Here is a 23,759-nt window from a genome sequence, read left to right on the forward strand (position 1 = left end):
AAAAAAGACTGAAAACACACAAAGAATAAGGAACACAACAAAAGCAAACAGAGCAGCTTCAGAAAACATTTTCTTTTATATTTAACATGTAAAAAACCAGCAGGAGTGGTCGTCGAGCAGAAAAACCAAAACAAAGAGCTAATAGACACCAAACCTCAGGAAACCTTTCACGTCAGCTTTGTTTCATCTCTCGTTTAAAGCTTTTCCACACGAATCGCTGAACTCGAGCTCAATCAGAAAAATCAAACGCTTGAGGACACTTTAAAAACTCCCCACACATTCACTCTTTAATTTACAACAATAACACAGACTGTACAGTCAACTTTACTGCAGGCAGAGCTGTAAACACAGCGTCAAACGCTCATCGAGGTGTTGTCACCAAACAACCTTCATCTGATCAGAGACGTTCACACATGAAGTGCCTGCTTTTTTCCTCCATGCATGCAACACATACCTGTGGACGTGTACGTATGTTAACAGAAGTACGTTTTTTTTTTTTTTTTATGCTTGTAGTTAATAACACTACAAAACCAGAGTCCCACAGTGCTATGACGTCACGTGTTAATACATAAAGAGTGTAACGGGGTGTGAAGGTGGATCCAGAGCTTTAACAAACAGGATTTACCTCCCGAGTCCGCCACATACATGTGCTGCTGTGTGTGTGCATGTGTTTCAGTCACTTCCTATGACACACAGAGGACGCCGGCTCCCAGCGTGCTGAAGGTCATCCAGAGTGTGCTTCTTCCACAGGAGCTGGCCGACCTCCACCTTCAATTCATGTCCAGAATGGACTGTCTGCCACCTGCGGAAAAAAAAAAAAGCTCAATCTGCTGATTCCCGAGTGATTTTTAGTTGTGGTTTGTGGTTATCATAAAGGACATGATGTGAAGGCTGAGAGTCTGGCAGCACTGCCGAGGTCTTCCTCATTATCACCATTTTTGTTTGTTTTCTAAATGATTTCTGTCCTTGAAGACAACCTGAAGGTTTTTCTAAAATCTAAAAGACTCTTATTAAGCTGGAATAAAACATTAGAAAATATGGAGCATTAATAACACCTGCTAGCTGGTATCAATACATGTTAACAGCAGTATTAACACAGGCTAAATGAGCCTGTGTTAATTTATTCCTTACGGTTTAAGCCCAAACTCACGCTGACAGTTTTCTACACCAGCATTTCTTTATCGTGTAGAAAACCCGAGACACACTGGTTAAATTGCGCTTCTTTATCTTATATTAAGATATCTCAGAGATTAAATGTGTAGTTAAACTTGTTCACAGTGACAGAAACTGGAGTCCAGCCCACATAAGCTCAGAGTGGGCTGTTTGTGGCCTGTGATGTAAAATTAGTTTGACATCCCCGCGATGAAATGCTTTATCACAGGGACGTCAAACTTTTACTCTGAATGCTCCGTTTCTGGTTTGAAACACACTTTTTTCAGTTTCTGTCTTTCATGCAGGTAGTGAGGATTTGTAAACAAGTTGGCATCTTGAAAACAAAATAGGGGCAACCTGCCAGCATGCAAAGCAACCACAAGCAGGTTTTTGGTGCAGCATCCTCTGCACTTGATTTCACCCAGCAACTACTCACATGCAAACAAAGTGCATGTTTCCAGGGGACTGCTGACTGGTCTTTAGCAGTGATCTACTGTTAGACATTTTTTTATATTGACTGTTTTATATGTTTAAGCACTTTGACCTACAACAGCAGCATTACTGTACTAAAATGATAATTATTATTATTAATATATCTGTTTGACTGCATGAGCACTGAGCAACCAAATGGCTCACAGGTACATTACTTATCTATATCATATGGTATTATGTGATCACGCTGCATGGCAACCAACTATCAAAGGGCTAATATGACCCATTTTTAGCATTTCAGAACCTATATTACCTTTAAAAAAATGACATTGTTTTAATTCCATGAAAATAAAAACCTGATCCGCAGAAAGAGCAGAGCCTCCACTTTTATCCATCTTAAACTCACCTTTGTTTTAATATTTACATCATTTCCAACAAAACAACAAGACCGTTGGCATTTTCAGCATTTTAGTAACAGGAATATGAGGTTTGGTTACATAACCTCACATTTATAAACTGTTATAATAAATTAGATTAATATATTTGATTTGCATTCATCAGCTGCTTAAAAAAAACAACATGTTTTTTGCTTTTCCTTTAAGGCACAAAGAGACCTGTTGCTTCTACTTTTATGTCTGATAATTACGGTGAAATTAATTCACATATGCATCTTCTCAGTGCTTACATGAGTCGGTTAATTACCATCACAAAGCACAAACTTTGGAGCCCTTGTGCAGCGTTACATTTTATATGTTCAGGGTGGAAGCTTTGCTGTGTCCTTTCCTGGACTCTTCCATAGACTTTTCCATATAATTTTGTCAGTGCAATTTCAAATGTTAAATTTAATAGAATCTGATCACTATACATTTATATGTTGTTGGGTTTTTTTTAATCTTAAGTTGGTGTGATTACATGAATTTAAGACGATTACCTGGCAGAAGTTCAGATTCAAACTGATTTTGATGGTTTACATTTCCTTAGCTTTAAAGTTCATATTTCTGGTTGTTTTTGTGTCATATTTCTCTGACTAAATAAAATTAACTTGGAAAATGTCTTGTAGTGTCTTGGCTGTAAAAAGGTCTGGGACTACTTTATATAAAAAGGTCACGGTGGGGCAAGTTCACTGCATTGGGGAAATCTCAGTTTCACCACTAGAGGGCAGAGGAGACCTTCTCAATCCGCCACGCTGGGTTAGAGTGGGTGATGCTGTGTGGACATCAGCTGCGTTTTAACCCCATGTGGTTTGGAGAGGCTCCAGCTTGTTGTCACCAATTTCCAACAATAGACAGCCTGCGCTGCTGATAAGAACTTTTTAACCGGCACAGCCATTGTTGGAGGGCTGCGTTTTGTTTTTTCCTCTGTCAGGAAAAAAAGGAGGCGATAAGCAGTACAAGTACACAGATCACAATGCCAGATGGATACAAAACAGGAGCGAGCGCGAACAAACTGATCTAAACAGGTTATTTATTGTCTGCCTGAAATTCAAAGAAAAAAGTTTAAAAAAATTAAATAAAAAACCCAGAATGTATTTTTAAAGAAAACATTTAAAAAAAAAAAACAGCACTTTTATATTTCAAATAAGTAAATATGATGAATCTGGTTTCCTGGACCTGAAGGTGAATGTGTAGCTGGGGTCACTGAGGCTGCTTTGCTTCAGGAACAGAGCCGTGTGATCCCATTAAGGAACAAAGGCTCTGACAGAGGAGCTTCACGTATGCCAGCAGCCCGTATGCTCAGCACGTGCTTCACCTTTAATAATAATGATATAGAGCACTCGTGCGTAAATGTATTTCTCAAATGCCTGAAGTCGCATATCATGGCCTGATGAGGTAGTGAAACAGCTTTCAACAAATGCCTGACAGCACACAGCTTTCATCACATGCAGAGTCGCCCTGAGCTTCCTGAGCTCAGGGACCTACACGTCGTAGGTGCACGCAAGGACAGGTCTTTAACCCGTCGGCGGCCTAATCTGTGAAAACTAAGTGTTTTCAGCTGTGTGAACAGATCTGATCCTTCTTCGTGCAACTTGTTGAGAAAAGGAAGAGTGTGGAAAACAGCTTGCCTGATTCTCCTGAATCTGGAGGAGTAAATAGTGAACATGTTGGAGACTATTTTCAGCAGCAGTTTAATAAACATTTGTAGCTGTGATGATTTCTAACAAAGAAGTTGTACACTTGTTATCACGAAGACTGCAGTGGGGTTGTGTAGAGTGTCTTCCAAACGCCTGGCTTTCTGCTTTTATTTAAGTCACATGTTAATTCTGTAATAATTACAGATACACGATCACAAGGTCAAACATTACCAGACTTCCAGATCCAGCTCCCCCCAGCTATGCTTTCAAACTGTGAAACAAAGGTTTGACAGAAGGTGGGCCTGCTGGAATATTTCACATATTTATTCCCTTCACGTAGGGTTAGTTAACCTATTAACCCTGTTACACACTTTTTTCCTCAACATCATCGGTGGGATTTGTTTTTGTTTTGTTTTTTTCCAGAAAAATCTGATGTATGTAAAACAATACACAAACTGATATTTAAGCTTTTTTATTTTGTTTACTTACTATTAATTTAACATCCCAGTTTTTAAAAATGAGAAATTAATTTAAAAATTTACAGGATTAAAAACATGCAAGGCGGTGTATTTTCATGGCTCTTATGTTTAACAGATTTTTCATTTATTCATTTCTATTTTAATATTTTTACATAATGGTCACTCTGCAATGCCATCTATTGTTTTTAATACTTAAATGTTTTTAATACTGGTTGTTTGAGGTCTAAATGCAGCATTACTGCACTTAAATAATAATTATTACTAATATCTTACTAGAAAGCATGAATCTCTGATGACAGCCTTAGCACACAGTTACCCATCTTAGGCTCCTGAAGGTTCTTATCTATATCAAATATTATTGTGTAATCACGTTGCCAGGCAACACCTGTCGAATGGCTAATACTATATGAGCCATTTTTAGCATTTATGAACCTATATGACCCTACAAAACCATTAAATCGTTGCAATTTCACAACAATAAAACCTGATTTAGATCCAGAAAAAGAAAACTGTGATATAAATGATGGCGTTGCCTGCCAACTACCTTTCGAAACCACTGCAATGGCACTGACCCGTACCAGCTTGCATAAATGTATAGATTAAATGATTAATCTCAAATTTAAACACCTAAAAAAAAGCAAGTACGTTAAATTTGACTCCATTATTTCACTTTCAGGGTCTGCTGTGTATATTTTAATCAGGAATCCTGTAATTTTGTGGTTTAAGTGCTTTACTTTTTCTCTTTTTTTTGCAACTACAGAAGAATGAGATTCACGGGACACAGGCTAAACACAAAACTACTAATATCAGGATCCATTCATTGCTTACTTTTACTGATAAATAAAAGTAAAGAGCACGGCCAGCCTCACAGTTTGAATACTTCTTAAAAAAAAAAAAAAAAAAAAAAAAAAAAGTCAGATTTTTGCTGACGCTCAATCAGAACTCATTCTTAAGATGTTTATTTTGTTTTAAAGGAAGTTTCTTCAAGGCGGCATTCACAGTGTTGGGCCTTCACAGGAAAAGAGGCCTGAATAGCTCGAGGCTGATGTTTGAAACAGCTGACATATAGCAGATGTCAAATCTGCAAAAAGTGTGAGTTTTAATGTGCGTGTGAGAGCTTTTTCTTTCTTGAAGTGGCTCAGACTTATTCACAGAGATTAGGATCAAATCGCACAGCTGTTTGCATTTTTAGCTCACAGACACCAGTGAGTCTTTTCTCTTATCTAAATATGATGTAAGAGTTGAGGCCAACTTTGAGCCTGGAGTCATTGATGAGTCTCGCAGACCTGAGCGTGCGTCACAGAGTCGGTAACTCGAGGACATACAACTTTTTTTCCTATTTTTTCCCTCTCCACTGTTTCTCCAACAATAGGCCTGAATACACTCTTACACACATCATTGTTTGAGAATGAAAGATGACCTATTTTAGTCCATTTCCCTCTGGCAGCACATCAATCAGCATTTTTTTTTTTCACAACTCTATTCAGGTAGTGATAAGACACCACCCATTTACCGTCAGTATCCAGTCTGCAACACTTCCTGTTCTCAGAAACCACCACCAAAAGAGAAAAGAAAAAAAATGCTGACCGTCTTTCCATCAATCTTTAGCTGCAATCTTGACAGGCTTCCCTCCTGGCTGATCTTCAGTTTATGATGCGACCACAACTTTAACCGTCCCCCTGAATGTTTCTGCTAAGCAGAAGCAGCCTGTTCACTCAGGGTTTTTTTGAGCTGCTGAACCTTAAGAGAGTTCACCTCTCGCCAAGTCCTGACAGGATTCACGGTTACCCAGACCTCAGTATCAAATCATCACCATAACACCACGATGACTCACTCAGCGGTGAATCAGCCGACACGCTGTCCCTGCTCTCACTTTGGTGATTTGGGCTGCTGGGAAGGCGAGGACGGGACCTGCGATTTGGGACTCACCGCAATGACTGCAGGCATTTCGAAGAAGCCGCAGCCTGTTTTACTCTGTGTGTGTGTGTCTGTAAATAATGTTTGGGCCTATATTTTGTCTACTCTTTATTTGCAGACAAACTAAATAAAAATACTGGAGATGGTGTAGAAAGTAAATCAGCTACGAGGAAATATTCTGTTGTCTTTAATAACCTGATGATACTGATGTTGAATTTTTGCATATGTTCCAAAAGTTGGTATATTTTAGTACTTAACCGTCATTTTTCCAGGCAAACAAAGTCATCCTTTCCGCTTCCCCATTCCTCAAATGCAAACACCTCCTCTGTTCTGTTAGAAAAGACGGTGAGCTAAATATCTTTGAGTTTGTCACATAAAACAAACAATTACTGTGGGCAAAAAAAGTAAAAACGTTTTAGGAAACTAGATGCATCGCCCAAAAAAAATCATCATATTTAATGCTTGCATTTGCCAGTGTGCAAATGTATTATAACTGACGCCATATGGATTATGTAAGACTTTAGTCTGCGCGCAGAAAAATATATGAGGCTCAAAATGAGCTTTGGTAATCGTTGTTATTGCAGATGACAGCATGAAGTCAAACCCGAGGTGCGCTGCTAGTTAACGAGGCACACAGATCTAATAACCTCTGTTAACTCATCAAAACAACAACAAAAAAAGCAGTTAGCCAACCAGACAGGGTGTAAGCATGACCGTTTAGATAACACTCAACTCGTTTTGCCTGAGGACTTTTTTTTTTTCCAAAATGAAAGTTTGCAATACGGAGGTTTTTTTTCCAGCGAGTCTTCAAGAAGAATGCGTTTGAAGTCGTTCAGGAACAGGAAGTTACATTAGAGCCCATCTCAGCTGCTGCAGCTTTCCTCTGCAGGCTCAGTGAGAGGTCTCAGGCCTGACATTACAGGTCTGTGGTCAGGGATCAGGAAGCAACCTGTGACATTAACCTGTGACAGGGTTAATTTGTCACGCAGGCCAGAAGTGGAGCATCACGCATCAAGTGATCTGCTTGAAGCTCTAACATTTACAGAGGTTTATTTCCAAGTCTTCAACATCATCTTCCTTCCTTCCTTCGGAGCCAACTTCCTCTATAAATGCTGAATTTAAGTCCAGTATTCTCTCTCTTTTAGCTCCATTTTTGGCCTCCACCAGCAAAAAACAGCAAACAAGTTTATAGAGAGTAGTGAGAAACCCCAAAGTAATTAGCCGTATGACTCTAATACAGCAGATTTTTGTGACATATTACAAAAACCTTTTGGAGAGGCCTAAAAATAGTCAATCCTAAAAGAGTGTTGTGGAGCACAATAGCCCCTTTTCTTACTTTCTTTTGGCCCATAAAGGGCTTCAAGGACAGCAACATGTGTTTTCATGAGTACTCTCCTTGATATTGACTAACACCCACAATAAATTTTTATTATTTATATTTTGCTCTACCCTGTTCTCTCACAGCCAAATTGGACTCTTTTTTTTTGTCTCCCACAAAAATGAAAATAAGCTGCAATAAAGTGAAATCATCCTTATAATGAACTCAAAACTAAATTTTAATGAGTTTTCATGTGTAGTGAGTTGTGCACGTGTGTGGCTGCACCTCAGAAAAAGTTCTTGATGAGTGGCGTGACCAGTTTCACCCACAGTTTAACGTGGCGGTCGGGCCGCTCGAACGTAGAGGTGGACACTTCAGCGGAGCGCCGGTACAACATCTCCTGCTCCTGGGAGTTTAAAACGCAGGTGTTCGTTCAGTTACGCAGACTTACACATTCATTCATCATCATGTCTGGCTGTGGTTTGTGGAAAATAAAGAGCCGACCTCCTGCAGCTGGCTCTGCAGCTCCTCATTCTCCGTTACTATGGCAATCTGGGCCTCCAGGTCACGGTGAACAGAGCGGTAACCGAAATTAGGGGAGCCAATTAGAGTGAGGCAAGGCCGATCCTGCCCCTGGAGGTAATACCACAGACCTGTGAGAGAGGAGAAAAGGAGTGAGCCAGCGAGGAGGTAATGCTTCAGAGAGCCGTTTCCAGCAGAGATTTCTGCCGGCCTAAACCACAACTAAAAGGAAGCACATGCAGAAATCCCCAGAGCAGATCCAAAACCCTAAAATATGAGAGAGAGTGAGTGTGCATCCTCGTCCCGAGGCTACAACACAGTGACTGTACAAGTCCTCGTCTCTCACGCTACATACCGCTGCGACCACAAGAAGAACAGCAGAGGAGGCAGAACAGCGAGAGTAATGTGTTTTATTATTTTCATTGAGACAAATACAGCTCATCTAGACGTCCAGTCCTGGCTCAACTCGCAAAATCTCATCAGATGTTGATCCGCGAGTATTTTTTTGCATGTGAGGGGGGAAAAGAAAAAAAATTGCAATCATACTGAACAGTTGTTTCCATTTGTCAAGGGATATTTACATTTATTTTGGACATATTAGTGGAAAATAAAAGGAGAAAAACAGGCTGAATGAAGTCCAAACTCTGGCATGTTCTCATAATGCAATCAAACATTTGAGATGCACTTGATCTGTCCTTTTATAACAATGAAAAAAAAGTGGAAGGATCTCTTCAGGATGTTAAGTTTGCTCCTTTTTCGGGACTAATAAAAGTGAGGCTAACCCTTCAACTGCAGTTCCTGTCCAATTTCAGCACCGGAATGAATCAGGTTTCATGGATTTAACAGATAAATAGGGCCTGCATTGATGTACAGCCCATCTAAAAACAAATAATAATAATGATTTGAAATTCTAATATTGCGTCACTCAAGCACTAATTAGCAGATGTGTGTGTGTGAATGGCTGGATCATCTAGTTACAGATTCCTGGGAACAGCTGAGTTTGGGGGAAGCTACATTACTGTCCACAAATCTCGATCCACCCTCATTTCTTGAAATGTTTCTTCCAAGGAGCCAGACTTTCTTGGGATTTTTAAAGTGCTCTTGAGCAACAGTTCTCCAGGTTCCTGAAAGCCTTTTGTTATCCCAGGAATTAAGTTAAGTCATTTAATACTGACTTATGAATCATTCAAACATAAAAAGGCAACCAAGAACAAACAATTTGGCAAAGAACCAATTAGGTTCTTTGGCTTAAGACGTTCGCACATTACTGTATAAAGTATATGTAGTTTAGTGTCGCTCACCTTTAGCGTGGAAGGTCCACTCTGGTCGGTGGTACTCATGCAGGTGTACCCTCTCCTGCTGGCCCCCCTGGCACACCTGTTTGTAAAACTGCCTGGCGATGTGAGTGTACGCTGCAGGGATTGCTCCAGCGATGCCCTTGGCCCCAAAGAACCCATTGACCTCGGGGGAGGCGGTGAGGATACGGTAACTGGCTCCAGCCTTGAGCACCAGCCGCATGTACGCCCGGGTCAGATTGAAGTAACCCGATGTGAGAAACACAGTAGACTCGGGTCCGGCATCGGTCAGCAGACGCTGGAGGGATGACGAGAGAAAGGAAGTGAAGAAAACCCCAATTTTCCTTTATTTTATTCAGCTGACTACATAGACAGTCTGTTAATGAGACGAAAACCTGGTTATCTTGTCATTTCCTTTCTTGTTTACTCTACAAACAATAATAATACAATAGTTAACTAACAGAGTCAATTCTTCAGGGAAGGCTTTCCACAAAGTTTAGGAGTTTAAGAGGTCTGACACTGACGTTGCCTCGCAGTCCCTGAAAGGTGTTCTGCCAGGGTGAGTTCAGGACTCTGGTGTGGAAGAAGTTGACTGGCCTGCACAAACTCACTGATCCATTTCTTTAATGACCTTTGGTTGGTGCACTGGTGCGCAGTCATGTTGGAACAGGAAGGCGCCATCCAACTGTTCCCACAAAATCACAGCGCCACGTTGGAATTCACTGAGCTCCTGAGAGAGACCAACTCTTCATGAACGTTTGTAGAAGCAGCCTTCATGCCTACGTGCTTGACTTCATACACCTGTGGCCATGAAAGTGACTGGAACAGCTGAATTCAATGATTTGGATGGATGAGTGAATACTTCTGGCAATAAAGATATCACGACATGAGGAGTGGCTCGAGACTTTTGCACAGTAGTGCATATTTTATTTTATAACCTACCATAAAAACTTTGTACTGAAAATATGCAAACCGCTCATCCAAACAACCTCAAATTCAACACTGCACTTTCTCAGCTTTCCATCAATACACCCATTACGCCTGAAGTGTATCGGGCTGACAGACAATGATTTCTCTAATTATTCGTAGAATGAAATTCATTTTTATTGCTGGTAATGGATTCATAATGTCAGGAACCTGATAAGAGTTTCCTTATTGTTCAGCTCTGACTTAATTATTACTTAAATTTATTGATGGCTAAATTACAGTATATTGCGCTAGCAATCATTTTATTATATTTATTCCCAGAATATGTGACTATGAAACAAATAATTATCCTTGATTTATGGTTTAGTAGTCATGTATCATTTTATTAGTCATCTGCACAAAACATGTAATGAGTGAAGGGTTCATCCACGCTCACAATGGCCCTTTGGGTGGTGTCTAAATATAATCACCGTTTACAGAAACAAGCAATGAGTCAGGTAATTACAATGACAGAAATCTGCATTTATTTATTTTATTTCAGACCACGCGATAACCAAAAATGGCTTCAATTCCTGAAGAATTGAAACCGTAAAAGGCAAAAAGTTCATTTTAACTACAGATGTACAGATCAGATGCGGTGTTGAGGCTCACCTGTGTGACCTGCTCGTCCACTCTGATGCCAAGAGGTTTCATCTGCACCAGCGGGAACACCCAGGTGTCCTCCTCCACCTCGCTCATCCCCTCATCCTCAGAGTCCTCCGACTGGTTCAGAAGCCGCTGCCTAATATGGGCCGAGTTTACAACCTCCATAATCCGCTTCCTCGCCACTGCCGAGAAGTCTTGCCGGTTGCCTAGTTGCCATAGAGATACAGTAGGAGTGAGTGTGGAGCTAGAGGACTGCAAGTGGGAGACGGGTCAGCCTGATCTCTGGGTCACAGTGTTCTCGGTCATGTGGTCGTGGTACTCATGTTGTAGGGGAATAGAGTCAGTTATACAGTGACACTGTGATACAGCAACAACCTTTCTGAATGACAATTTTTCACGAATAACATTTAAAAAATGCTTAAGGTTGGATCAGGGATATCAAACTCACTTTACATCATGGGTCACATACAGCTTTGTCTTTAAGTGGGCCAGAAAGGTGAAAATCCCTTTTCTGTCAATGTAAAGTAGTTTAACTGCACATTTAATCCCTGCGAATCCTCAATGCAAGAAAAAGAAGTGCGATATCATGAGTATGTCTGTGTAGGTTCTCAGTTATCCAGGTCATGACAGTCTAAGAAGCTTAGAAAGAAAGCGAGTGGACTTTTTAAACGTTTCATGAAGATGTTTCACCTCATATCCGAGAAGCTTCTTTGTATTTAAGCCCGAGTGGGAGTTGTCCCACAGATGGATTAAAGAAAGGAGTAAAAGCCATCTATGTCCACTGTGAACGACCATCTTTGAACAGATGAGGTGGCTTACGACAACAACTCTCTGCCACATACTTTTAAGATCCCTTCCCAGGCGCCTCAACCCCCACTCACGTCAGGTGATCTCAATAGGTCACTTGATAGGGTGAAGCAAGGCCTCACAATGGTTTCAGCTGAAACCTCTGCTAATAACAGCCCACGCTTTTGTCACACCTTGGCTCATGTCGTGAGGCACATGATTAATAGAGGGTCATAAAAACTCCCTTAAGGGACAACTCCCACTAGGGATTAAATACCTGGGATTCTCCCGCATTTGGTTTTAGAACTGAAGAAGCTTCTCAAAGGATAGGTGAAATGTCCAGTCACTTTCTTTCTAAGCTCCTTAAATTTCAGGAGTGCATCTCAGTTTTTCTGCACGATAAAGAAGTGCTGCTGTAATTAATGAAAGAAATCTGTCAGCACGACTCTTTAGGCTTAAATTGTAAATAATAAATATTTAAAATTAGAGAAAAGGTTCTGTCAGCTCATTGCCCAGACTGAATTATAAATTTAGAAACTTTTTGTTAACTCAGAGAAAAGCTGCTATTTTATTTATTTATATATTTTACTGTGGACACTAGGGCTGTGTGATATGACCAAAATCTCATATCCCGATATAAGAATTCTATCGTCCGATAACGATATAAATCACAAAAATGTAACATTTTCTGTCAATTCTGTGAATCTCGGGCAGCTCGTCTTGCGGGAAGTGACTCCAGCTACATGACGGGTAGCTGGAGTCGAGTGTTTTAACCGATGCATGAAACGATACATTTTTAGACATAAGTTGTTAAAGGCCACAGTTTTCTTTGTGAGTAATTATTACACGGCGTGCTGCGGGGAAAAGCCTGTTCTAATATATAGTATATAACGATATAACAAGTACAATATAACGATATATATCATTATATTGAACAACCCTAGTGGACACAATCTAAAAAACACATCTGTTGTTTTTGCCAGGCCAATTCTGGCCCCTGGTTTAAATAAACAGTGCGGAAGGAGTTAAAAATGATGGCTATATTCATGCTAAGTATTCAAAATCGAGTGGGCAGAGCTTCCAGCTACGCCACATTATCAGCAATCCCAACCTTTTAAAATGGATTCACAGTCATGAACGGCACAAAACATTGGAGACATCACCCATCGGTTTGTGACGATCTCTGTTTGCCAAGATTGGGGCCGAGCGTTGTTTTCCTGTAAAACCTTTCTGCAACCAAAATGTCCATCTTTTATACCATTTAGGTTTCCTGCATTAAATTTACAGCACAGGCATGGAGCTCCACACCGACATCCACCTAAAAGAACATTTAAACTCGCCTACATCTTTCCAGCTCTCTGATATGAGACACTGAAATGGATTTCATTAAAACTGAGTTAAATCACAGCACTCATTTCAGTCTCTTGCCTACAGAGTCGTTAGCTTAACGCTGACACTTTTTTAATTTTGAGGGCTGCATTCCATTTTAGGACATCAGGGGAAGACTGAGATCGTGGCCAGTTCACAGAGCAAAATGACACAACGTGTGCAAACATTGAAGCTTTGCACTTCCTCTCTAAAAGCTTGCACTCCAACCATAACACTGCAAAACCTGAGCTTTTTTAATGATCCATTTTGACCATGTTCACATTGTTCTTACGGTTTTATACTATTTTTTTTTAATTGTACTATTTGTATGATCATTTTTATTATTTTACAGGGAGATTGTTTATATCAGAGAATTTGCATATTTAATTTAGTTTATACATTTATTTATTTATGTATATATTTGGGAGGTACTCAGAGTAAAGGAGCCATTTAAGGAGGCTTGAGGATCTGACTGAGATGCCTCTTGGACAAGGTGTCCTAAGCATGTCCCCGGAAGGCCCCAGGGTAGACCTGGGACATATTGGAGAGGTTATGCCTGTCGGCTGGCCTGGGAACTCCTCTGAGTTCCCCTGGATGAGCTGGAGGAGGTCTCGAGGTCTTTGCTTAGGCTGCTACTCCCCTGAGGCAGATAGAAAAAGGATGGATGTATGGCTGCACCTCGCAGAAAAAGTTGCTAAAAGTCACAGGCACACAGCTGTCACTGAAGAAGAACCTGCTATTTAAAACCATTTATGGGCAGCCAATCAGAAGAGAGCTTGTTTCAGATAGAGGATGAACTGAGGGGCAGCACTCAGTGTGAGTATTTTGAACTGTGAATCATGCAAAGTTACTCTAGTACAAGGATAAAATTATGGAGCAGGAAATTAATGTAATAGGCCCCCTTTTTGGAGTTCCTTATATCAACAACCACACTCGTGTGAACACATTAGCTGGAAAGCTCCTGCAGTCTGTTTGTGCCATTCCTCTGATAACACCAAATGCATGTTGCTCATCCTTGTGTTAGGACAGATGACCCTACAGGTGAGCAACCTGCATGACGTGAGCCTTTAAACAGTCTTTAAATCATCAGTTATCACCTTCTGCCTGCAGACAAACGCACTTTTTCTTTTAACGCCATTCTTACGATCAATAACAAATCTCATCAGTCATCTTCACAAATGTCTTTCACTAGAATTTCTCCAGTGTCTGTGTGTGTGCGCGCGCACGTGCATGTTTGTGAATTAATTATGTGTGTGTATCAGTTCCCATTTCATATCTTCTTCCAGCAACACTGTGACATCACAACTCTATTCCTGGTGTTCGTTTCCATGGCGGTCCAGTCCTGCAGACATGATGTCATTCATCCCTCAAACGAACATCCTGGCAGCCTGCACTCCAGTTACGGACACACTGTACAAATATGTGTGCGTGTGCGTGTGGACAAAACCCTGACAGTTTCACATCCGGCTCCATGGCTAGCCAACCGCAAGAGCTCGCTCTACATCTTCCTCACTGTACTCTCACAGAGCTCTCCTCCCTGGCCTGCATCTGGCTTGTCTAAGCTTTCAAGCTCCATTAGCAAACTCCTGGAGTTGAAAACAGGCTGCAAGTGAGCATGGAGTGTCACATGCTGTCAAAACATGCTGAGGGTAAACATCTGTCTCTGTGCACAGGCCAGGGATACAGGAGTGTTCGGTTTCTACCTTTGTACGGGTGCACCATGTCCTCGAGCATGGTCACCGAGTCGTCGGGCTGGAGCTGCAGGGAGACGTCTCCCACGGCCTCCACCAGGTCGGAGAAGAAGTCGGCAACCTCCCTGCAGTTCTCCAGCAGCACGTACCGGTCCTGTCTGTTGGTGAAGTACGAGTCGCTCAGGTTGGCCCTGAAACACAAGATCCGGGAAAAGTAAGAGTAGAGGAGGAGGAATAAGGAAGCTAGTGCAGGGGTGGGGGATCTTATTGAAATTTGGTCATATGAATATTTTTCTGAAACTGTGTTTATTCAAGAGGAAGGGTGGTGCCATTCAAGTGAAATCAACATATCAATTATCATGTACTCACGAAAGGAAACTGAGACAAAAGCCTCTAAAGCTGCGTATTCTTCTTAGCTTTAACTTTTTTTAAAAAGAGGTGGCAGACACAGCCTTAACGGGGGATCCAATTCATTTCATATGATACCCAATTCAAAATAATCCTCGATTATTCTGTACCAGGCTTTGGAGCAGCCAATCACAAAGCCATTTTAGCCCTCTCCACCCATGCCTTTAGCCAACGGTTTGTAAGTTGAGCTGAGTCACACAGCTGCTTATTCACAACATCTCCCGGTTCTGATTAAAGGATGCAACATTACCGGTGCGGCTTTATGAGTTATTAACACAGGATTAACTGTGACAGCCCAACATGTCGTTAATCTTCAGTAAAAGTTTTTCGTGGGCCCAACTTAACCTGCAGGAGCATCTTGTGGAACATGTTTTGCTGCCAAGGAGGAAATGAACAGACCGCGTGTTAGAATGAACACAAAGCATGTCACGACTTCTTTAATGCACCAACACTGGCGCAGTGCCAACGTCCTCCATAAATTTATTGGAAATTTTCTGCATAGTTATTGTGAAATGGGAAACACATCTTCCTATTTCCAGTAAAACTTTAGGGACTCTGAACAAGATCACACACGACAGACAGGAGATAGGAGAAGGGCAGGTTCAAATATATGAAACTGCCAAAACGTCTTATATCCCATCAATATGAGGTGCCTAGAAAGAGACAGGCCCTCGGGGTCAAGACTCGTCAGAGACTAATACTTGGAAACATTCCTCAGGATTTAAGTGGAAATATCTTCAAAGGTCATCATCATGAAATATCTTCAAAGGGGCAAGGATTCTTGTTTTAAAGAAGTGAGAAACTTCTATCAGAAATAAATGCCAAACACCTCGAAATGCGTCTGAAATCAACAGGTTATAACGACTTAAATTATTTAAAATAAAAAAAAAAAGAAGAAAAAAAAAAAAAGACTTGCATCAAGATTCACCTGCGTGGTAACAAAACGCAACAGTCGCAGCTGTAAATATGTTTTAGTCGGTTTACATGGTGGAAGTAAAGAACGGCACTTTGCGTATCCTTTATTTGTTTTAATGTTATGTTTCCAAAGTCCCAGCGATGTTGATTCTCCATTTCACAGCCGTAAGTTGCATCTGCATGTACTGAAACATGACTACATTACAAACTTATCCTGACAGAGTGCATCCCAGACAAAAGATGAGCCTTGGTAACAAAACGTAGCTATAAAGGAGCCCTGTCATATGCAGCTACTTGTCTTGTTTAGCCAACGTTAAACTGGTGCAGCAGATTATAAAGCTAAGACATCTGTGTTAACCCACACACACGATTCATTTTTGTACTTAACAACAACAAAAAATGAGTGCACTGTACATACAGCACTGTGCAAAGGCTTTAGGCCACCACCCATTTCTTTATATTTTAATAGGAAAACAGCAGAGTGATTTAGTAAAATATACATGGAGGTATAATATATAAGGCAACAATTCAGTTTGTACCATTGTAACGAGCTTAAAAGTCAGTACCTGTCACCCTCTGTTCATCTTTGGCTTTTTCCTTGATTCAGCTTAAAAAAAAAAAAAATATTGGAGCAATTATGGGTTTTTTGAGTTTTTTTGCAAACAGGCTGCTAGTAACCAAGTGCTTAAATATACAATTTAAAATTTGTTCTTTGCTGTGGTTATGTTTAGACAAAACTGGTTCCGCTCTGTTGAGCAAGGGCCTTGTTTATCCTTGAAAGACTAACAGGATCGGTGTGAAATGTCTTAACAAACAAAAACAAAGTTCAGTTATTGTTATTCTATCTGTCTAAAGTATGTAACTGACTTAATTTTCTTGGAATGACTTAAGTGAAGGTAGTAAGGCACTGACAGGCAGTGCGCCAAACCAACACGTCTTGCTTTCCAGTCATAATTGGCAAACAGTCACAGTTGCTGTTGGTAACTAAAAGGAAACTAAAAATTAAACCGGGGTTAAAAAAAATGACTCAGTTGAAACGAAAACATGTTTTTTTTATTAAATTGTCTGCTTTTAACATATGCCCGTAGTTACACATTTAGTGTGAGGAGGCTTTGGCGCAGACACTGGGAGGTCATGACTGAGTCAACTCCCAGCAAGTATGTTCTCTAGCACTGATTCTGATATTATTATTGACCTCACCAAATGCGTATTAAAACCCCTACTTTAGTTTTTTAATCTAGTTTTTACTTACTAAGAAAAACTAAACTAAAGGAAAGGAAAATAATAGTAAAAAAATTCCAAAGTATTGCAACCCTGCATATTAATACATTAGTTAACATTATACGGCTGTGTTTACAATGATGCACAAAGGAGGACAACATTGGATTTTTTAGAACAAAGGGCATCAGGACCCCTTGCTCTCCCTGCTCCTCCTGCACACTAATGCATTACCGTTTTGAGGGTATCATCAAAGTAACTGTAATATTTTCACCAGTTTGGCAGAATAAGGTCAGCATGCCATTTTATGTTCTGAAGAGAAATGGACTGGAAACCACAGCAGCACTGTGCCCACTGGCTGTGGAGCAGCTCCCACTGAGCTCCGTTTTCCCCGAATACTGCACGTCAAAACAAGCACTGAAAACATTTTTAAGCTAATCCAGTAAGCACCTGCAGCTTGTGAAAACAGTTGCCTGGAGGTGGGACAACTTTATTTTAAACTTCACTCTGAATTCAAACAAACACACAGGGAGTGTGGAAAAAGGTCATACTGGCACCAACATACCCACTGATGATGATGCTGTCATCAAACAGGTAGACTTTGATGTGCTGGACTCCGATGGTCTCGTTGAAGCGCTGGGGGACTAGCAAGCGCAGCAGCCCCCTCAAATCTGGAGTGTGGTACAGAGATACCCTCATCTGAGATGTGAAGCGCTGCAGCAGAGGTAGCAGCATGGTCCTTGAGTTAATCTTTCCTGCACGTGAAACACAAGTCACACAAATACAATCAGGATGATGAGCGGGGAGTTCTGTGCTAACCAAGTGCAGGAAACCGCTAACAACCTCGTGATCCGCGTGTGTAGTCAAGCAATATGGAGACTTTCAGGTCTGGAGACTGGCTGTTGTCCTGGGAACATTGGAGGGCTTCCTCCATACAGTCCACCTTTAAAAAAAACAAAAACAAACACACACACACACACACACACACAAACCCCAGTTAAAAGAATTCTGCATCAACTTAGCATGTAATTCCTTTAAGAAAGAGTTTAACATGTGATCGAGGGCTGCACAAAAAAACCCAGACTTCCCTAGGGACTGCCATGTGTCAGTTGCATGCGGTAGTTGATTCTGATTACTGTTATTTTTAGTGGTGGTTTACGGTTTCTAATCTTTAGTGAGTGTGCATTTCTCCACACTTGCTACATTTGTCTGTGTCAGGAAAGTTTTGACTACAACAGAAGCGTTGTGCTGTGACCCACACTTTTAGAACAGATGCTGTAAGGCACAGAAAATTGTTCTCCAGGGTGACTTGGTTATTGTGGCAGACACTTCAGTCAGAGACTTGAGTAATGTGCGTTTCAGTAATTCGCTGACGAAGCCTCGAGCTACTACCCTTAAAGTGTGGGATTAAGAGCGATAAGCCCATTTCCATCTAACTCAACACCTACAGAATTTTGCAAGCTTCCCATCTGCCGCTGTATTCACACAAATTACGGGAATAGTGGGAAAGTCCTCCCTGAGAAGATGTGATGATAATAAACAGGTTCACCACAGTGTGTCTTTTGTCCCGTTTCCCTCCCCTCACCCCCAACCATCACAGCAGATGGTTGTTCCTCCCCGAGCCTGGTCCTGCTGCAGACTTCTTCCTGTTAAAAGGAAGTTTTTCCTTCCCACTGTTGCCAAGTGCTTGCTCATAGGGGGCTGTCTGATTCTTGGGGTTTACTCTGTATTATTGTAGTGTCTTTACCGTACAATATAAATAAAACTGAATCACATTTTGATTGTAAATGGATTATCTTTGGATTTGCAGCTGTTTGACAGATGAAATAAGATGTTTAAGGTGTGCCTTCTTACCCAGATCTCCCATGAAAAAGATTTAAATTTAACCTCTTAGGACCTGGCATCTACATATGTGGATATCACATTTTGGGTTGTCTTGACCACAATACAAAATTTTGCTCTACAAGGGCCTGATATCCTCTTCTCAGAAACTACATAAAGGTAAAAAGATAATCCTTTGTTTTTACATTTATCAGGTCCCAATCAGCCCAAATAGCGAAGAGAAATTAAAAATGCATGCCATGAAAGCGTTTGGGTCTCAGGAGGTTAAGGAAATTTTCTGGTTAAATATATAAAACAGCCATTTTATGCAGTTCTCGAAACATCAGAAAATATTTTAACCTACTGTAAAGTCACAGAAAAAAAGAAAAAGAAAAAGGTATTCATTATGTGCCATTTACAACATTATTTTTTCCCTGGTTCAAGTTAACACTACAGGACAGGCACTAATCGAAAGTTTAACTTTTATTTAACAATGTTAAGAAATGAGGGAAGCTTTAATGTGGCTCAAAACAGCGTAACCTCTCATCATCTCTCTCATGCTGAGAGTATTTGATATGGGAAAAACCAGCTACCACAAAGAAAGGGAAATACAGCCACAATAACGACAGATTACTTACAGAGTGAAGACATTGGAAGGTGATTCTAAACACCTTTGCTGTGCAAAAAAGAAAAAAAACAACAACAACAAAAACCACTATGAGCAAGCACTTAGTGAGAGTGGGAAGGAAAAACTCCCTGTTAACAGGAAGTAACCTCCAGCACAACCAGGCTCTGAGAGGGGAGGACATCTGGCATGATAGGTTAGAGTGAGTGTAAGAAAACTGCACAGAAAAGAGTTTAATCATTAGTAAAGATTAAAGTTTATTTCTCTATTTTTTTTCTAGGATAACGGGAAATGTGCAAAATGAAAATGAAACGTCCAAACATACATGGAAGCATATAAGCCAAAAATAAATAAATAAAGGTTTGTACAATATTTGGTATGACCACCTTTATTCTTCAAAACAATGTGAACTTTATTAGTTAAGCTTTCCTTTAATTTCTTTAAGTGTTCTTCTGGAATAGTTTTCTAGTCATCTTGAAGGGCATTTAAAGCTCTTATTTTTTTCTCCTCCCCGTGTTCTCATCCTTTTTTTAATGTCATTTCCAGTGAAAGTTCCAAGATGGAGACACAGTACAAGGAAACGGGTGAATGACAATTGATTAATTCTCAGTATTTATCAAACATCAGCTCCGTTTTATTGTCCGCTTACTGAGCGTGGGAAAAAATGACTCACCCCGGCACACAAAGAGGAAACGGCTGCTCGACAGAGGACGCCACTGGTGGCGAGCGAAGTCTTTTTTGTGGCCTGCTTGGTATTTGGATCCCTACTGATATGAAACAAGCGCTGTTTTACTTCTGCTAAATTGTGCATCTGGTGCCCAAATACATTCACAATGCGTCACCCCGCAGTGTCTGTTTACATGCCAGTAAAACATTTCGCCTTTCCAGTAGAGAGCTCTTTAGGGACCACCAACACTTCCAGCTCTGGAAGTTCCTTGAGGCGTAAATCTGACAATGAGTGGGAGCTCTAAGGAAAAAACTGTTTATTTCTGTGAAGCTGAGAACCAGCATTTTGTTATCATTCTCTGCAAGACTGCCTCAAACGCCTAATACTATTAAATGTAGATTTAAAAACAAAAACAAAGAGTCCTCTATTGCAGTCAATCTTAAGCAGGCACACTTAGCCCAGGCCTGCAGACACACACCATGGAGGAGATGTTGCTCCTTTTATGTTTTAGGAAACAATTCAACCTGACAGATAAAGGAGGGGCAGCAGAGAGATTTTGGGGGGGGGGGGGGGGGGGGGGGTGTCTCATGAGGAAATTAAAAACCTAGAAGCTTTACTGCATTTGATGACACCTGGAAAAATTTTATCTTTATGATTTGAAGACTTTTAAGAGCTAAAGGTTCCTTAAGCTTAATCCAAAATGTGCATTTTTAACATCGACTTCTGTCACAGAGGAAACCATGGCCAGGAAATAAAATAAAAAAGGAGAGTTTTTATATGTTAACAGTTGTGTTGACCAACCAGCTATTCCTCATAGTGTTATTCAGTGACCCAAAATGCACTTTTTCAAGTTTTCTCTTGTGAAAACAGATAAAATATTCAGGATACTAAAGATTGCTTCTGTTACTCTACTTCATAGACATTAAATTGCTCTATTTCTGCTGTTTAAACTTTGATATATGCCATGAAACTGATGCTCAAAGTTGGCTGCAAAAAACGTAAAAACCTGTGTTGAACAGAAACTTCTAGCTTTAGGTTGCGACACCTGGATTTGCTGTCCTTTGAGGGGCCTATAACTCGCATTGCTTCATTAAACATAATAAAATTACTGCATATTACATAAATCTGCAGATTCTGATGGGTGTCAGGTGGGGCACGCATTGATTTTTGATGGAGTAATCTATCTGTAGGCTACCGTAGCTCTATATTCGGACAAATAACCAAGATTCGTCTTTATCGATTTGTTTGCTGTCGGTTTCCAAACCACTAGATGTGATTTTCTGCATTAAAACTGTACTAATTCATATTCTATGGGATCTGGGGGATACTGGGCTAATTTTACTAGTAGGTTAAAGCTACTTGAACACAACCAAACCACTGGGAAACAAGTTCTCTGTAGTGATGAATCATGCTTCCCCATGTGGGAGTTCTGGCAGCTTGGCCAACGGTACTTGTCTGACTGCTTTGTGCACAATGTAACGTTTGGTGGAGCGGGGATCATACTGAAGACCAGCACTGGTCTGGCTGTTAGCATTGACTGTAAGAGGGTTCTGGATTCAAACCTGCCTGTGTGGCACTATGTTCTTTGCTTGTGTGTGTGTGTGGTTGCCGTCTGCCTAAGTTGTGCCCCGTTTTTTCCCCTATGACAGGGGACCCTGTATTATTTATATCTGTTTACTAGTTTGCCATCCTCTTGTCCAATGCTTGACTCTTTAATGCCTCCTATAAACAAAAAGAATAACGGGAAAGCTTATCTGCAAGTGCAAATGCATGAAGCAAAATACTCTAGCCTAAAATCTACAACTATAAGCACGCTGCATAACTTTTGCATATAGCACGTTCAAGATAAACATGCCTTGCCCTCAAATATCAGATTGTTCCCACTGGCTGCACCACAACTTAAGTAAATATGCTCTCCAGGCGTGACCGAATACCATCTAGTCTGTGCCGAGCCTGGGATCAGGGCTGCGTTGGTGTATCTAGGCTTTACGTTGAAACTGCACCTGATATTTGCATTCCTTTGTCTAAACCAAAGAACAGACTCACATTTTTGCACTGCATGCACTTCAGTTCATCGAGTCCAATTTCAAGCAAACCCAGGCTTGAAAATAAAATCGTATTGACTCACATTTCTAGTAATCCATCATCCTGTGAGGTTACAGAGTTTGGCAGCACTCACAGCTGATCCCAATGCTTTTAACTGTAATTAAGCATGCTGGCTTGTCTGTGCCTTTTTGCTGTATTTCACCCTCTCCACTGCTGCTTGTACCAGATTGAAAAAACATGAAAAAACGCCAAATACGAGCATCATTCCAGACTGTGGTTTGCTTTGGGTTAATGTTGTTATGCTAGGCTTTTCAAGCATGAAGCACAGCAGGCTGTCACATGCCAATGCTGGTCTCCTTATACCCATAAACCCTTGCATTTTGGGGTCATTCCTTGTAGTTGGTCTGGAGTACATTGTCATTCTGAACAAACCACGCAGTGGGCGTCCTGGAAGAGAAGTCTGACTCATACTTTCTGGCATCTCTGGCCAGTAATGGTATTGTTCTCACCTGCCCAGAACTAAATTCTCTAGTGTTGTGAAAACATAGAGACACACACGCACATGCTTGCGTAAATGCCACTTTTCTCACCAGCTCCTGCTCCAGCTGACCGGTTCCCAGATAGAGGGAGGCCATCACCACCCGCCTCTGTGCAGTCTTGATGCGAGCCTACGGTAAAAGGAGAGAAAAAAAAAAATACAAATAAGGAATCCCAACAGTGAATGTGAGTGTAAGTCTATGTGGGCAGGAGCTGATACTAGGAAATGATAACGTATTCACGGGAGTTACATTTCCTGTAGCCACATGCAGGCACCTGGCCTGGGGCACAAGGTCTCAATCATGAGACTGACAAATAAGAAAAGGAAACAGTGTTTATGGTGGAAAAAAAAATAATCTCCCAACTGTCAGTAATTTTAAAAAAAAGAAAAGAAAAAAAACAAAACATAAGGAATTTCATGTTTTACATTTTAGTGACATTATGAAATCATTTATAGTGCTGATGGACTGGTATTTATACACACACACACACACACACACACACACACACACACACACACACTTTGCAGGGTTATCCTAAAGACTGAAGGATGCTGTATTGGGCTGAGATCAGGTGACTGATGGGGCCATGGAAGAATATCTAATTTCTTTGCTTTTTTGAGCACAGAATTTAGTCCAATACACCTCATTCATCCTGGTAAGTGGCCTGGTTCTACTGGAAGTCACTGGAAACATGACTATGGCAAAGTATGAATACCTTTTACTTTCGTACTTTACTCTTCTCATCTTTCTACTATAAGTTTATCTGGGCCTCATCTGTCCAAAGGATGTCTTTCCCAGAACAGGGCAGGCTCCTTCTGATGATTTCTGGTAAAGCCTAATCTGGGCTTCCTGTTCTTGAATGCAATCAGTGGTGCGCATCTTTTTTGTAAGCCCTTTGTATTTACATTCACAAAACA

At 40.8% G+C, this 23,759-nt stretch overlaps 1 protein-coding gene across 2 annotated transcripts in view; it reads right to left on the minus strand.

The window, feature by feature from the left end:
* Positions 1–57: 57 nt before the first annotated feature.
* Positions 58–23,759, minus strand: part of pgs1 (phosphatidylglycerophosphate synthase 1) — a 46,892-nt gene continuing 23,190 nt past the window's right edge. For both annotated transcript variants that reach the window (XM_082543290.1, XM_082543291.1), the window contains 9 exons: positions 22,894–22,971; positions 17,988–18,087; positions 17,710–17,899; positions 14,616–14,794; positions 10,765–10,964; positions 9,193–9,484; positions 7,874–8,022; positions 7,655–7,775; positions 58–802 (listed from right to left, as the gene is read on the minus strand). In XM_082543290.1, coding sequence (XP_082399416.1) covers positions 7,656–7,775; positions 7,874–8,022; positions 9,193–9,484; positions 10,765–10,964; positions 14,616–14,794; positions 17,710–17,899; positions 17,988–18,087; positions 22,894–22,971 — 1,308 coding nt within the window. In that variant the 3' untranslated portion in view covers positions 58–802; position 7,655. The remainder of the gene's footprint in view (positions 803–7,654; positions 7,776–7,873; positions 8,023–9,192; positions 9,485–10,764; positions 10,965–14,615; positions 14,795–17,709; positions 17,900–17,987; positions 18,088–22,893; positions 22,972–23,759) is intronic.

The sequence above is a fragment of the Aulonocara stuartgranti genome, assembly GCF_965226115.1.
Source record: "Aulonocara stuartgranti genome assembly, chromosome: 8".
Lineage (NCBI taxonomy): Eukaryota > Metazoa > Chordata > Actinopteri > Cichliformes > Cichlidae > Aulonocara > Aulonocara stuartgranti.